The sequence below is a fragment of the Electrona antarctica genome (assembly GCF_951216825.1).
Source record: "Electrona antarctica genome assembly, chromosome: 17".
Lineage (NCBI taxonomy): Eukaryota > Metazoa > Chordata > Actinopteri > Myctophiformes > Myctophidae > Electrona > Electrona antarctica.
Window position 1 is genome coordinate 9,830,423 of NC_136798.1, and position 17,249 is coordinate 9,847,671.

The following is a 17,249-nucleotide window of genomic DNA, read 5'->3' on the forward strand; positions in this document are numbered from 1 at the left end:
ACCATCATTATATGGAAACAATTTGTAACCCATTGGACACTGACATAGACGTGTCCCATACTCCAGTGTTTCTACAAATATATGCATGCAGTGATGCAAATAGCCTGCATCCTGCAGCCATCAGTACTGTACTCTAACGTCGTTGAAGTAGGACTCATAAAATGTCCCTGGGACCCTACGCCACCCCTCAGTGGGTCCCAGGACCCACATTACATTGAAAACCTATTTACATCACTGTGCATGCACAGTAGAGTAAAGACAAGACTCAGGAATTAAAAGTGAAAAAGAAAAGGTTGAACAGGCACTTCAAACAAGTAGAGGAGGAAGATACTGAAGTGGGGGATTCAGACAATGTTTCAGGGAGGAGAGGATGACGTCAAATGAGTAATGAGTTGAAAGAGACAGCTGGCCAAGTAGTATGTGGATGGAAGGATAGAATAGAGGGAGGGTAAGGAAGACAGGGATGGAAGGAAGGACAGAAGGAGGAGAGAAGGGAAGGAACTAATAGCTGACACACCAAGGCCTACATTTCATGTCTTACCAAAGCAGTGTAGAGAGTGCAAACCAGACCCATTGCCAGCACTGCTCCCCAGAGGTCAAAACCTGTCACTGCAAGTGAAAATTAGGATTTAATAAAATATTGACTAAAACAATGAGTTCTGTGATTCGTTTGCACCAATTAATTCTGTATTCAAATGTATCATATCAATCGTATCGATTGAATCATAGCCCATACATCTAGATAATACTGTATATCGTTTAGTCGTATAAGGAAGAAATGCACAACCCAACCATTTACTCTGTTGTTTGTTGATTTGCAAGTTGTAAAAAGCTAATCTGTTGCCTTTACCTGCATTGAGAGCCAAGGCAGGAGCATAAAGCACCACCCCCATGTAGATGACCTGCAGAGACAAACAAAACATTATAGAAGAGGAAAGGTCCATAACTGTGGCAACATCAGTGTGAGATTAAAGGGGAATTTCTCCCTAAACCTTTTTTTACAAAAGTAAGTTAATAATTATGTATATTGACCAAAAATATATATACAAAAATAAAAAAAGATATAGGGGAGCTGAAGCTGCAGCTGGAGATGAAGCTGGGGCTGGAGGGGTCTAACGCTAGAACTCCTATTCAATCGCACAATTGTTTTTTGTTCACATCTGTTCTAGATGATGTGACAGCAACACTCCATGCATTGACATGCACTCTTCCTGGTCTACGTGAGCTGATGTTACACCCAGCAGCAGCCCCAACTCCAGCCCCAGCTCCCCTATATCTTTTTTTTTTTTTTTATATATATTTTTTGTCAATATACATAATTATCAACTTACTTTTGTAAAAAAAAGGTTTAGGGAGAAATTCCCCTTTAATGCTTGTTGGTCGACTCACAACACTCTCTTAACAACTAAAACACTACAGACACACACATCATGAAATACGTAGTCTCACTCTCAACACAGATGTGCTGGCTCTCACAATTTCCGAATGTTTCCGTACCTCAAAAGCTCTGAAAATAAGTAGAAAATAAAGCGGACTTCACATAATTTCCCCACCTCCATTTTTCCTTTGCAATCCAATAAATCCTAGCTTAAACCAAATTAGTCAAAGTCCAGTTGCTACATGAGTCATTCCACGAAACCGGTACGATTTGGACTTTTTTTTGTAAAAAATTTGACCGAAAGGTTTTACTATTCTGAATACCCCACAATATTAAGGGCATCTTTAGCTATCAGAAAAACATAATTTCCCATCTCAGGCATTCAATAATTTTTTGTATGTATTTTTATATGGAATAATATGATAACGGGGTTGAAAATCATAACAGGGTTGTGTCAACCCCGTTATACACGGGGTTGTGATTTTTTACTGAAGATGGCCACTACACTACCTTTGGTGATTAAGAGACAACATGGCATGCATTGGATTAAAAAAATCAGATATATTGTTGAAATAACAAACAAATTTCACAAATTGTTTTCTCTTTATTCCATGTAACGGAGTTGAGCTGTTATGCTTTACGACCACATGTGAGAGTATAAATTACTCTAAAACATTGTAAAATAAGGTGTGAGATTGCCTCTTTCTGTAGCATGTTATTCAGAAGACTTGTAGAATGCCACTTCCTGTTGGTGATGTCACTGAAGGGCCAGTTAAATTATTGTTATGGAGGGGAGAATGGCTTGTGTAACGGGGTTGAGTGCGATTGGGGGACAGAGCTATATAATGCTATTTTAATGATTAATCAACTATTTATTCAAAAACTAAACATGACCAGCAATAAAGCACCGATAGATGTATATGTGAATGGCAAAATGTATGGATTTTTGTACATTTTTAATAGTCATATCTCAAGTCCACTTTCATCGAAGGCCATTGGGGACATGAAAAAATGGACAAAATAGGGGGTGTCTACTGGAAGAAAACAAGATAATTTCTGATATGAAGATAAAGTCCATGTAATTTTTACACAATATTAAAGGGAACATTTAAATTGATTAAAAAAGCTTTTAAAAATAAATGTTGGTGACTCAATCGATAAAATACACCTTAAAAGGTAAGAGGGACTGCAAATCGTACCGGTTTCGTGGAATGACTCACATAACAATGGATATTTCATACAATATTTAAAATACATTTTCATGGAAATGGCACAAATTCAGGTCTTAGAGAAGGTCCTGAAATCTATCTACTCTGCAACCACCCAGAGCATCCTGAAGGGGGCCATCACTATATGGCATGGGAATAACTAGCTATGAAAGTCGGTGTGGTCAGCTGAGCACACTGCAGGGAGCTCCCTCCCACGCATATGAGAGCAGGTGTTTGGGTACAGGGCAAAAAGGACTGTGAAGGACACCCACCATCACAGTAACATACTGACTACTTACTTTACTTACTGGCAAGCAACTGAGGGTTCTCAAAGCCTGGGGCCCAAAACTCAGTAATATATATTTTTAGTTTTACATAACCTGATAAAAAATTTCTTGTACTTTTTATGTCATTACAAGTCAGTATTATCTATATATTATTATCTGGTTGTATTGCTGTTGTCTTGCCACACCAACATTTTGCTGCTTGTACCTGCATGAGCGAGGGACAAATAAGCTCTTGATTCTTGATTGGTCGAATACCCTTCTAGTCTGATGAGAAGATGGTGGCTTCCCGTTCTCAATTTTTACCAGATGGAATTACAGACCCTTAGATTGTGGAAGATTTAGTCTGGCTTGAGAGACTATGAAATACGCAAAACACACATTCACCTACCATTTGAAAGATGAAGGTCACAGTACCAAGTATGCGAACGGTTTTGTTGAAGCGCAGCTCCAGATACTGTCGAGAGCAAAGAAGGGGAAAGTTAAGTGATAAGAGGCCGAGTACAGTTTCAGTTCCCACAAGCCTGCATCATTGTCTGTCTGCGGTCAACTCTGATTCAGACATTTTAAAAGCTTGTCAAACTTAATCAACCTTCTAGTTTGAAGGGTCACAACATTTCGTACCACAGGGTGAATGTGTGTTACATTGGCTCCTTGCACTGACCAGATGGTGTTGTCGTGTGTGGATCGATTACAGCCTGTAAGGTCACATTAACAAAGCAAAAAATTCCTAGTGAAGATCTGACCAGTGCAAAACTTTGAGGAGAGAGGTTACCAGAATTAATTTCGGAGCCTCTTTAACCTCATGAACTATTCTGGGCATGTCATAGTAATAGGTGAACATTTTCCAAAAATAGCAGAGCTACAAGCTCACAGTCACAACACATTACTTTGTGAGCTTGTAGATCAGCTATTTTCACAACAAAGTATACAGTAGGGTTCTGTTGGTTAAGCTGGTTTGACCCCAATTGTGGCAAACAACTGGAATGGAGTGTACTTGATAGGCCCCAGGGACACACCCACATTAAATCATCCCCTCCCTGTATTGTACACTGAAGCTAGTTTGCACGCTTCCCTAGGTTTCAGCACAGCAAATTTGGGCATTAGATACGGTGGTATAAATATTGCTGATTTAAATGCCTTTAAGTTAAAAAATAAATAAGAATGGCGAGAATTATTTTTCCCTGAAATGAGAGGTGACAATTCAGAGATAAAGAATGATATAATGAACAAATGCAGTCAGGGAGGGGTGGAACAGATCAACAATAGGTTCAAGGCAGAGCATCAAATAGATCTGTCATCAGCTGGTTACAGTGGCAATAATATACAATAAATTGTCACCAGCCAATTTATTTTCATAATATTAGCTGGTTCAGATACTGTACCAGGATTGTGACCCTGAGTCCCTGACTTTCAGATTTTCTATTTATTAGTGCAAATGTACGTCTAACCCTGGTTAGCTCTTAGTATCATTGCTATCTTTACAATCACTGTGTGTACCTCATAGGCACTGGAGAGTCGCAGTCTGTAGAAGACGGGTATGAAGACGTGGGCTGGGATGAGCAGTCCCAAGAAGTAAGAGCAGCCCAGGAACCAGTACTGGGTGCCGAAGGTATACACCTCGGACGGAGCTCCCAAAATGGCCACGGCCGACTGGAATGTGGCCAGTAGTGACAGGGAGACGGGCAGGCAACTCATAGAGCGGTCGGCCAGGAGGAACTCCTGTGGGCAAAGGAAATGTTGACGCAAAGACACTGAAGTAAAGTAACAATGTTGGTGGTGCATTATCATTAGAACAGTACAGTATGCATAGTGTTAAATATTGTAATATAAAGTTAAATAAAATAACAACAATGCTTGCTGTGGCCAACATGTGAACTAAAATAATGGATAAACGAAATAATGATAATAAAATGTATTTAAAAAAAACCCACCTGTGTTGTACGCTGGCGACCGCCAGTGAAGGCGTGGAACAGGCCGATGCCAGCTGAGGCCACCAATAGTAATGCAAAGATGACATAGTCCACCGTGGTAAAGTGCATCTGGACTACGTCTCCCATGATGCCGCAGGGGGGGGGGGGGGGGGGGGGGGGGGCAGGGGAGGCTGGGGTAGTGGTGGAAGATAAGAGGCTGTTGAAGGCCTCTAGGTTTTATCAATGAGGGGAGGGAAGTGCTTCATCCATAGGGATACACACTGGACGTACAACATGGACAGAGAGAGAGAGAAGCAGAAAGACAGCATGGTGTATGTGAGAGACAATGGAATAGAGTGTGATAGAATGAGAGGGAGGGTTGTATAGTGTGAATGAGGGAGAGAGAGAGAGAGACGTTTAGCTTCCATGTGCAGTACAAAGGTTTCTATGCTCTTAAACAAAGTGTGTTTTGACACTGTTGCAACAACATACCCTTGAAATTTGCCGGCTATGAAAAGACGATAAAAAAGTTAATCAGTTGGACATTTTACACACACACACACACACACACACACACACACACACACACACACACACACACACACACACACACACACACACACACACACACACACACACACACACACACACACACACACACACACACACACACACACACACACACACACACACACACACACACACACACACACACACACACACACACACACACACACCTCGTATGTAGCTCAGAGTGCATCGGGGACGACCCGAGGACACACAAAACCGACACAAAGTCACATCATACACACTCCTGGACATGCCTTCAATACAATAGCTTGCCTACTGTAAGACACACAATCACAAAAACTCTAATTCAATGATGTATAGTTAGTCCTACATTAATGACATTTCCAATGGATTAGTGCAGCCAGCCAGATATTCTGCTACCCGGTGTAATTTCTTATTGAAGTATTGAAAATGGTGGTTTTACATCAAATGAGGTAGAGGTTTATCGTGTTGAAACCTCAGACATCTGAAGTGTTGGCGTCACATTTTTCAGACTTTCGGTGTTACAGAGTAGACACATCAAAAGCCTTCAAACTCATTGCCCATCATATGATGATAAATCACATTTTTCAACAACTCTACACAGTATGATAATATCCATATTTTGTGTGCATCTTTGTGTGTGCGTGATGCTTGATTTATGTCCCATCATAGGACGGAGCATAAGCTGTGCATAACAGAGAGAGATAAGACAGATGACTTGAATGGTCTTACCTGTTCAGTAGTGTCGGCTGTGGGCTGGCTGTCCCAGACAGCTTTGACTTAACTCTCCGCCAAGGGGAGTGCCTCACCCACAACCACCAATCATCGCCTGCTGTGAAGGCAATGGGTGAGATCTGCAACATAATACAAGATAAGTAAAAATGGCATGTCACGTTACTCTTATGAGAGACATAGTTATCAAAACAATCACTCCCGAAGCCCTCGTCTCCTTTCTTTTGAATTGAAAACATTTAACCCAAACAAAACCCGACCCCGTTTTATATTTGTATAAGCGAGTCACAACCGAGAGCTGCAGCGTTCTCACATAATTCTTGCTGTCAACAGCAAGGAGATAGTGGTGTCTTCCCATGGCGTTCGTGTGAGTGCCGTAACAGTGTTGCATAGCTCACATATTAAAGTAAACGTAACTATGCCCAGTGTTTCACAGCTAGCTCTTTTCAAAGTATTAACAGATCTCTCTAAGGGCTCATTATCAGACAGACAGTAACTGCCGGAGGATGGGACTGGAAGATTAAAAATTCTAAGACTTTGACGTTGATGTTGATGTTGGTACAGCTGCATACTCTGCCCGATTGTAACTAATGTAATGCATGCAAGCACAATACAAAATACAATTAACCTAATAAATAAATTCAAATTTAGTTGTGGAACAGATGATAATCTGTTAATAATACTCTCTCCAAGCTAATCCTTGTTTTGTGTCTTTGTGGCAATGATTTTCTTTCCGGAAGGGTGTGATCACCAGTGCTGCATCAAATCGCTTCCCTTTTTATCTTTGCAAACCTCGTCAGTTGGATCATACAACACTTTGGTGCTACAGAATATTTTGAAATCGAATAGTTGGATTGCAATGGAATTGACTATGGATGTCCTTAACTGATTGTGGTGACCTCATGGCCTTTCCTCTAACACTGTGTCTGTGTGCAGAGTTTGGCTCTGAGCAAGCCAACGGTGCCAGAGATTAGCTGTCCACAGGCAGACACACGAACACGCACACGGACGGACTGATGGAGTGCAAAACATATTCTCTCCCCATGCTTTCGGCCTGGTGGAGACAATAAAACCGCATGGTTGGCCAGTCACACATTCACATCACAGATTGTGATGGACAAGGACAACACTTCCAAGATTAACAGCCCCACGCACGTGGCCGCTATTCTACTTGAGTATTCCTGTCTCTTATAATTCCTGTGCTGTCAATGATTAAGTATATTGGCTAATAAAAGTAGAAATGTAACCATAATGTGAAAATATGATTGCTTCACTTGGCTAACCATTTGCTTTCAATATCCGTCACCACAACACCTTTATTGAAATTATATGCCTTATTTATGGAGGCATGAAATGTTTCCTTCATTTTGGAAGTTGCAAATGTCATTACAGTGTTTAAGAAAGCATATCCATGACCTGAAGGTTAATGGGTTATGGTTCAAACCCCTGGCCAACTTCATGAATCTGGATGAGCAAAATTAATGAACGGTAAGGTGTGTGTGTGTGTGTGTGTGTGTGTGCACTCGCACTGTGCGCGCATGCACTCATGCTAATCAAATACAAGTGGTGTTCTACATTGACAGTCACATGACTGTCTGTGTGATTCTCCTGAGTTTGGCTGATCAAAGCCTAACCAGGTCCTCTGCGTCAGTTAATAACACTTCATTACTCCTTATTATCCCCTACTGGACAGGGGTACGAGGTGAACCTGGAAAAATACCGTCCTACTTAAGTCAGGTTTGAGGGTAACCACCCTTTTCACTAGATGCAATACAAGGAGATAAAGCATATTTCCATCAAGGTCGTTATGGATTAAGAAGACATTTCTAACATGTTATAATGGAGGGTTGGACTATGTTCCTTTCAATAGTTTAAAACCAGGATCACACTCACAGCTGCTTCACAGTGTGGGACTTATGCAGTAAACCTACTTAAAATACCTGCCTTGATGTAGTAGGAGTCAGAAAGATTAGAGTTAAAGGGCCCATTTATTGAGGTTCGGAAGGCTTCAGACTCAGAGTAAAAGCCACACGTCAGTCCAACATGAATATTGTAAACTTAACTACCCCTAAAACAAAACAACAACAATACAAAACATGTTCTTAGTTGGGGGTTCAATAATTGAATAATCACAAAGAAGATAGTTGCAGCCCTATTGTACACAGTGAAACCTTAGAAGAAACAGGTGCGCACTGCATAGAGGGGCATTATACTCCCTCAGTCTATACTTGCACTTAAAACATTTATGAGTGAAAAATAAAGTGTTTGAGTCCTCAGACCTGCATCAGTAATGAATGAAGACGAATCTATTCCACATTCAACTATTGCTAAAGAACTAACTAACAGCATGTTTGTTTATATTTATAATTCATTTAAATGTATATGGTTAACTATAAACTTTTATATTGCACACAGGCTAATGAGTAATGTCGCATGCATATAGTATGAGTGTACGTACCCTCATGTTATCCATATCTATTCCTGTTACGAATTAGAATTCTCAGGACCTCAGTTCCAAACAAAAACTCTCAGTCAGACTACAGGGAAACATGGACTGGATAAATTCACATCCAGCAGGTTCATAGAAACTAACCAGTGACCTTTCCAAGCACATGCATAGCCTTGCTAGGCCTACAGGCCTCTTAAACAGCGAGCTTTAGTATTTCCTTCAGCTGTTATTGCCATATAGCTCAATGATGACAGATTGGTGGATAAGTTCACATAGCTTAAGGAGTACCTACACTGCCTTCAAGTGAAAGGATTAAAATGTACAAATGTTATTATCATGTGTGCTACAAAATGTAACATCCTTCCATGTAACATCCTTTAGTATAAATTATGCGGGTTATCTTGATATTATTACAGTTCTACAGTACCCCAGTAACAAAACTTTGACATTTAAAAAGGCTGTCACAGGAAGTGAAATTCTAGATTAGAATGTACTTGCTAATGTACTTGAATAAAATGGCACATTTACCCTTTACACCTCTTGGTTTATACTACTGAGATTGTTTAAAAAAAGATTTGCATCGGGAATTTGATGTTTTTGTATTGTCCCACACTTTCCTTTACTTGAGAGCTGTTTTGACCAGCTCAACAAGATCTACCCGTCAAAGGAAATATTCTCCCATTGCTAAAAATAGTTAAAAAAATTTACCTGAGGGGCTTTGGAATAGCGGCGCTGGCGTTACATAAGAGAAACGCACATGGAATGGGATTTTTTTTTTTTTGTATATAACATTGTAATGCTACTGATGTTTGTGCGCAACACTATTGAAAACAAAGTATTGCTTGCATTATGGGTTTGAGCTTACAAACAAATATATATAATATATATATCTATATATATATATTAGGGGCATGTCATGTCGCAATTGACCTTTTGGGCACCCCTGTCTTAAGGGTGTGAAGAGAGGGGAAAGTTGGAGTTGTCTTAATCTGGAACTGACAGCCCACCATTACTACATCTAAAAACAAAAAAGGTTATTCCTTTGTGTAGGCAAGGGCTGTTAACTTTACATGCATCGTTATCCTTCCTGTGTGAGCTCATTAAAAGCAAACACAGACTGTTCTTGTTGAGTCAGACTACATTCAATTGTACCCCAGGGCTAGTCATACTGTATAAGTATGGGGAGGGGGCACTATTTAGACAATGCGTTGGAGATGTGTCCACCTCTAATTTCATTACAGTGGGTTATCTGGGCGCATGACTGGAATTAGTCATGGGTGTCTTTGACTTTTACATAACATGGGTGTCTTCTGCCATTTCCTTTTAGTTTTGTGCTTTTGAGCTAGACATTGCTATTTAAATGATGCATTTGGGAAGGTGGAGGAGACATGGACAATTTCTGCTTGAAAGTGTCCAACCATCTAGCAGCGTTAGTGATAATGATTTCAGGAGACAGGGATTACAGTAAACTGGCATTTGGGACACGCAAATAGTCCCATATACAGTACCTCCAACAATGTCTCCTCATTTATGTGATGTCCAACACCAAGACACATCTGTGTGTGTGGTATCTTGAGATTCTTGACATAGCTTCACACGCTCATTGCTACTTCTTTATTTACATCACTGTCCTAAAGCATGACAGACACTGCAACCCATGCACCAAAATGGCTATAATTGACTGTTACTGTTGTCTGTTCAGTAGAGACAGATAAAGATCCTGGGAGTCCCCAGCCAAATGAGCAACAATTTAAAACACTTATACCCCATTTTACTTTTAAGCTATTCCAAAATAAATTATATGGTTTTTGACAAATCTTCTCTTATCCATGGGAGTCCACAGCCAAATAGGCATTTGGGGGGGTACTTGACATAAAAATGTTTGAAAGCCATTGTATTAAATAGCAGAGAAATGCAGTGCTGGTTCTAAGACCAGCTCTGGGCAGGTCTAAAGCGCAATTGCTTTTTTGACTCTACTCTACACTGTGCCAGACCACACATCATTTTAACACACCCATGGCCATGGGCACAAGATGGGTGGAAGAACATTTGCCATTTCTACTGTACAACGTGGGCACTGGGTGTGAAAATCATTACCGTGTTGTCGCTGCGCAGAGTGCCGTCTTGCATTAAGTGTAAGATCAGGCCCAGAGAGAGTTCATCATAATAAAGAACCAGGCAGAGAAACACAATGGGGAAGAGGGAAGATATTGGAGATAGAACAGAGGGATAAGATGACTCCATCAGGATAGATGGCAGGAAACCCAGATCTAGTCATTTATACACACTATGAGAGAGAGAGAGAACAATACAGTAGACTAGACCAGGGGTTTTCAACTGATTGCGACCGAGGGACCACCACCCTGACTTAGAATCAACCTGGGGACCACTGTTGTATTGGGTGGGGATATGGGTTAAGATTAGTGCTTTTGTAACACTTGCTATGCATCCCATGTGTTATGTGTATACATACATCCCACTGTTTCTCAACCAATGGTCCATTGACTAGTACTAATACTTTCCTAATATTAATGACTCAACCAGACAATCCGGTGCACTTCCCCCATTACTAAATGTATGGTCAGGGACCACATGCAAACTCCTGCAGTAGACTATAGAGCCCTGTGTGGGACTGTTTTCTTAAGCAGGGCTTAGACTACAGGAGTTTTAAAAACTTTAACAATTTGGAAATCTGGTTGCAACAGACACACACACACACACACACACACACACACACACACACACACACACACACACACACACACACACACACAGGATAATCTTCTAAGATTCTCTTAGAAGATTATCTTAAACATGCACACAGTACAAGATTTTAAAATGATGACACATCATGCTGTAGAGTTCACTACAGGATTTTATTACAATTATCGGGCTCGCCGGAGCTATGAAAACACAGAACCTCGACTTAAGGGAAATTTCTCCCTAACCCTTTTTTTTATTTTATTTTTTGGGATGCATCAACTAGAACAGATGTAAAAAAGAAAAAAAAATTGCGCGATTGAATAGGAGTTCTAGCGTTAGACCCCTCCAGCAGCAGCTCCAGCTCCAGCCCCAGCTTCAGCTATATCTTTATTATTATTATTTTTTTGTCAATATACATAATTATCAACTTACTTTTGTAAAAAAAAGGGTTAGGGAGAAATTCCCCTTTAAAAGCAGATGTAAACAACAGCGCCTATTAAACTTGTGGTGGCAATTAAGCAACGGTTCTTACGGTAATGGTAAGTCTGGGAAGACACAACACATTATATACTGTTGTAAAACAAAAATGCATCGCATGGATGCACCTGGGATGTATCCTCAGTGATGTATCCCAAGATCATCGGGGTTTCGGGTCTCCCAACATCATACCCCTCACTCAGGTGACCCAGCCGGGGTGATCAAGTCCCGACTTACGTCCCAGTAGCTACCCTCGATCAGTCCCATTAGGGAAAAACCAGGGCCATGGTTGTAGAGTAGACTGTGAGCAAATCAGGAGGTTCTTTTTGAACCACTCACACTGCAGAATAATCATTCCTTGAACCCCCCCCAACCCCACCGTAGAGTGATCCCAGCATTTCCCGCACCCATTGGATTTCTGACCTTCCCCCTCACAGCTACATTGGTGCCCACAGTTAATTCCTAACTATAGGGCTGTCACGATTACAAATTTAAGTTGCCGATTAATTGAAATATAATATAACTGAAATATACAGAGAAATGACTGACATTCATTCTTTTTATACTTAAAAAAAATAAAACTTAGGAATAGCTGATCTATAAGCTTACAAACTTGTAGATCTGCTATTTTAGCTTTTTTTAATGTATGACATTTTTTTAACATGGAAACGATGACAAAATAATTGCGATTATCTCAAATAATTGCAATTAGACGATTATGTAATAATTGTGACAGGCCTATTTGTGGACACCAGCTCTCACCCACAGCAATAGTCTGCAATGCAAACGGCAATATTACTATCTAGTCCAGCATAATCCAAAAATATTTACATTGAGATCTAAAAGCATTACAAAGAACAACAAAATGCAAGAGAGTGAGAGAGACAGCCTAACCTTAACAGCACCACGGACAGCGGCACAGTGGGCTGCGCTTACTGCTTGACAGTATGTTATTAACAAAATAGATGCATATACATTTTCTCCAGGGCTACGCTTTTTAAAAATAGACCTGTCCCTAAAAATAAATAAATGGTGCATTTATATAATATTGCACCTTTATCCAAGGCGCTTTACATAGACTGTGCATTTGCATTACATTCACACATTCACACATACAGTCCTACACCGATGGCGGCGGAAACCATGCAACGCGCCACCTACCTGCTCATCGGGAACAATTAGAGGTTCAGCATCTTGCTCAAGGACACTTCGAAACCAACTCTGGGGGAGCCCAGGATAGAACTTGGAACAATGGAACCTTCCGGTTCCCAAACGGCCACTCTACCCCTGAGCCACTGCCACCCCTATCCTACATCCGGGAACAGAGTGGCATTCCGAAATTTCCGAAACACCGCCATCCCAACTACGTGGCTTCCGCGTGCGGTTAGATTTAGGGTTAGCGGTTAGGGACAGGGTTAGTAATTACATTCCTTACTTCATTTATGTTGCAAATGTGCTCCACAGGCACCCACACTGTTGCATGTTTCAGGTGCACTACATCTTGGTTTATTGTGGGACATTGTGAGATTTTTGCAGGACCCGCAAGGTTTTCCTGAGCTTTAGGTTGGGTCCTGCGGGACCTTTTGGGAACCCAAACTCCTACACAAAAAAAAGTCGGAATGCATGAGCGACAAAGATCTTCGTCATCATACTAATAATAATAATAATAATAATAATGATGAAAAACCTGAATTGACACTTCACAGAAAGAAACAGAGATGGATAGGAACTTAGGAAGCAGGCAGACAAACACAATGGGGAGGGGGGAACAGCAATGGAACAGAGAGAAAAAGAAGAGATGTTTGCAGCAGTGCTTATTGGTCTGATGTATTTTTCTGAGTGAGATTATGTAGATTTACGCTGTACGCCTGATTTATACCTTGCCGTAGCTCTGTGTTGCATGCCAAAAATTACCGATCTACAAGCGCACAACATATCTTTTGTGCGTGACACACAAGAGTATAAGCATAGCCAGCGGAAGGGGATGGGGTCCTGTACTTGTAGCCTTGTACAGAGAGGCAGATCAAAGACAATAATTTTAAAAGGAGAAATGACAAAGAGGGTATAGGACACTCAAAGATCTGTTTTGAGGTTTGACCCACTTTAGGAGGGCTGTGGCCTGGGGGTGGCATTCAAAGAAAATTAAAAAAACATCATAGAGAAAGGTCAGTTGCCTTGAAATACAGGGACAATGACTGTAGATTTACATCTGTTGGGCAGGGCTGAAATTATGGCTTTGATGCCACCCTCATTCTATCTTCCAATAGGTGGAAAAAACACAAATATTTCCCTATTTGTAGAGGATAGCAGTTTCCGTGTGGGAGGATTTGCAGCTGCACAGGAGGCTGCTATATTAGCACTCTGCTCCTGTGTATATTCAATGTGATTGTTTAAACCTGTGCTACGCTGTCTTTCGTAAGAAACATAAGCTTGGCTCAACATAAGAGCTTTTCCATTCCCACTCCCTCCAAATTTCTCAGAGACTCAGCCATCTCTATAGCTCCAATCATCACCCACATAGTAAACCTCTCCATCAAACAGGGACAGGTCCCCCAAGATTTCAAACTGGCCAAAGTAACCCCCTTGCACAAGAAAGGGAGTAAATTAGACCCCGGCAACTACCGCCCTATTTCTATTCTTAGTTCCATCTCGAAAGTGATGGAAAAAATAGTCTATGAACAGGTTGAAAAGTATCTTGCCACTAATAAATTATTGTACGAGTTCCAATCTGGCTTCAGAACATCCCACTCCACTGACACATGCCTCCTCTATTTGAGCGACCACATCAAACAAGAGGTGGACGCTGGCAAATACTGCGGCATGGTCATGCTGGACCTCCAAAAGGCTTTTGACACCGTGAACCACTCCATACTGGTTAACAAGCTAAAAGCAATTGGTTTCGATAGCACATCAGTGAGCTGGATGCAATCCTACCTGGAGGGGAGAGAACAGATGGTGGAAGTGAACGGAACACTGTCCCCCCCCCTCCCAGTGAGCTGTGGCGTTCCACAAGGAAGCATACTAGGGCCTCTACTGTTCCTAATATATGTAAACGACATGACTTCAGCCTGTGACTGCAACTTGTTCCTGTTCGCAGATGACTCAGCACTGCTGGTCTCGGACAGGGACAAACTGCAGGTTGAAAATGCCCTCAGCTCTGAACTCGGTAGAATCTGCACCTGGCTCGCTGATAACAAACTATCTTTACACCTGGGAAAAACTGAATCCATTCTCTTTGGCTCTATTAGTAATCTCAGCAAGGCAAATGGCTTCTTGGTTAGAGTGGGTGACAATGTTATCACACGTAAAGATGAAATTACCTACCTAGGTTCCATCCTGGAGGCTAATCTTTCCGGTGATAAAATGGCCACCAACGTAATCAAAAAAGTCAACCATAGAACAAGATTCCTCTACAGGATCTCCTCACTGGTCAACAAAAACACCTTGAAGACCTTAACAGGAGCCCTTGTACAGGGTTTCTTTGACTATGCATGCACCTCCTGGTACCACAGCACCTCAAAGGCCCTTAAAACCAGGCTCCAGACTTCCCAAAACAAACTGGTCAGGCTCCTACTTGATCTAGCCCCCCGAACCCACCTCACCCCTGCCCACTTCGACAGGCTGGAATGGCTTAGGGTCGACGACAGAGTACAGCATCTTGCAATGGGTCTGGTCCACAAGATTCGATACACCACCAAGATACCCATGTACCTGTCTAGATACTTCCTTAATGTTAACGAAGTCCACACCCACAACACCAGAGGGAGTGCAACGAACCATGTACAACCCAGATTCGGCACAAACAAGGGACTAAATTCTTTTCGCTCCTATGCCACCAAAATGTGGAACGCCCTACCAACTGTCATTAAGACATGCGAATCCCTTGACTCCTTCAAAACCGCTCTCAAAGGGCACCTACGGATGGCTGCAATTCGAAACTGGCCCCCGTAAAATCTGAATCCCCCCCCCCCCCCGCCCCCCCCTTTTTTCCCCTCACTGTATATATTTCTTTTCCCTTCTTACCTCCTTTTTGATGAATTATTTTTTGATGAATTCCTGATCTGTCTATAGAAGTGTCTATTTGTACGTCTCTAAATGTTTTGATGATTTGAACATGGTGGACCCTGTTGGAAACAAGTGTAATGCTTAATTGGGTCGTCCACTCACAGTTAACAGCCTTTGTATTGAGTTTGTGCTTGAAATGTACTGTAATTCTGCAAACTGTTATTAAATTCTTCAATCAATCAATCAATCAATAGCTATCGCATCTATTCAAGCATAATTATTTATAGGTTAAAGCCAAAAAACTTGACTTTTTCAACATAATCTGGTTCGATACATACCGTATACAAATAGTAGCCTACGGTAGGCTACTTATTACATGTTATGGCCAAAGCAGCAGAGACTTGGTGTGGGACAGCAGTGCACAGATTCTTTATACACTAAAGACTCACACACACACACACACACACACACTACTACTAGTATATATATATATATATATATATATATATATATATATATATATAGGCCTGCATAAAGGCAAAACAAATATTTTCACCATGTCTCGCCCGTGATAGTCATACCCATGATTACCAGCATTGATATTTAAATATGTTTTTTTTTAATGCTCAACAGCTGAATAGTTATCAATAGTTATCATCATCTGATTTCTCAAAGTAAGAAAACTTTTTTAAACAATATCATTCTATGTATTTAGATGTTTTTCCCCCTTCAATAGTCAATACCGGTAGTTATTTGTGGCATTGGTGTAGACATTCTTACTGACATTATTTGACAGGGTGGTCCTAGATTTCAGCTTCACATTAACTTACAATGAATGAGCTTTGAAAAAGAAATGTCTTAAATCATTAAAGCATGCAAAACAGAAAGTGGATTCAAATGGAGCCATGATACCTGAGATGTGACAAATGAGTGCCTGTTGGTCAATTATCACCATTTACATAAAATAAACAGATCTTTACCTACTCAGCCATGTGGAATGGCAGGTTATTATATCCGGGATGTCTTTTTGCCAAATGACTAAACAGCTGTAGGCCATCGTGCACGCACGCACGCACACGCACCCCCCCACCCCCCTCTGGCATCTTCTTTGGGATTTGTGAATTGTGCACCATCTGCAATTATATCCTAGCAACCCAAAAGGGTAACAATTTGAGTAATCATTAAACCACAAACTGAACTCTGGCCTGCACATAGTAGGCTACTATAACAGAGCGTGAGAGAGTGTACGGCAAAGGTTATTGTGTGCTCTTCTGTACATTTGTGAGCACTGTATTATTAAATAATCAAGGTATTTGACTGGTCTGTAAAACTTTCAATTTGTGAGCACTTGGCAGATACAAGTAATACAGTAGTCATATCTGTCACTGAAACTTTCTGTAACAAACATATCTTTCAATCTTTGGTTCCAGCCTGGAACCAAAGATTGAAAGATATGTATTGGATTGGGGTGTCCTGGAACTTCCAGGACACCCCAATCCAATATGGCCCATGGGTTTGGTTAGGGCCAGGCAGGGGGCGATCTACAAG

At 41.1% G+C, this 17,249-nt stretch overlaps 1 protein-coding gene across 2 annotated transcripts in view; it reads right to left on the reverse strand.

Moving 5' to 3' along the window:
• Positions 1-17,249, reverse strand: part of slc5a6a (solute carrier family 5 member 6a) — a 28,271-nt gene that overhangs the window by 8,989 nt on the left and 2,033 nt on the right. For both annotated transcript variants that reach the window (XM_079525573.1, XM_079525572.1), the window contains exons 2-7: positions 6,068-6,189; positions 4,805-5,064; positions 4,371-4,592; positions 3,262-3,327; positions 851-902; positions 542-609 (exon numbers count right to left, since the gene is read on the reverse strand). In XM_079525573.1, the coding sequence (XP_079381699.1) occupies positions 542-609; positions 851-902; positions 3,262-3,327; positions 4,371-4,592; positions 4,805-4,930 (534 nt within the window). In that variant the 5' untranslated portion in view covers positions 4,931-5,064; positions 6,068-6,189. The remainder of the gene's footprint in view (positions 1-541; positions 610-850; positions 903-3,261; positions 3,328-4,370; positions 4,593-4,804; positions 5,065-6,067; positions 6,190-17,249) is intronic.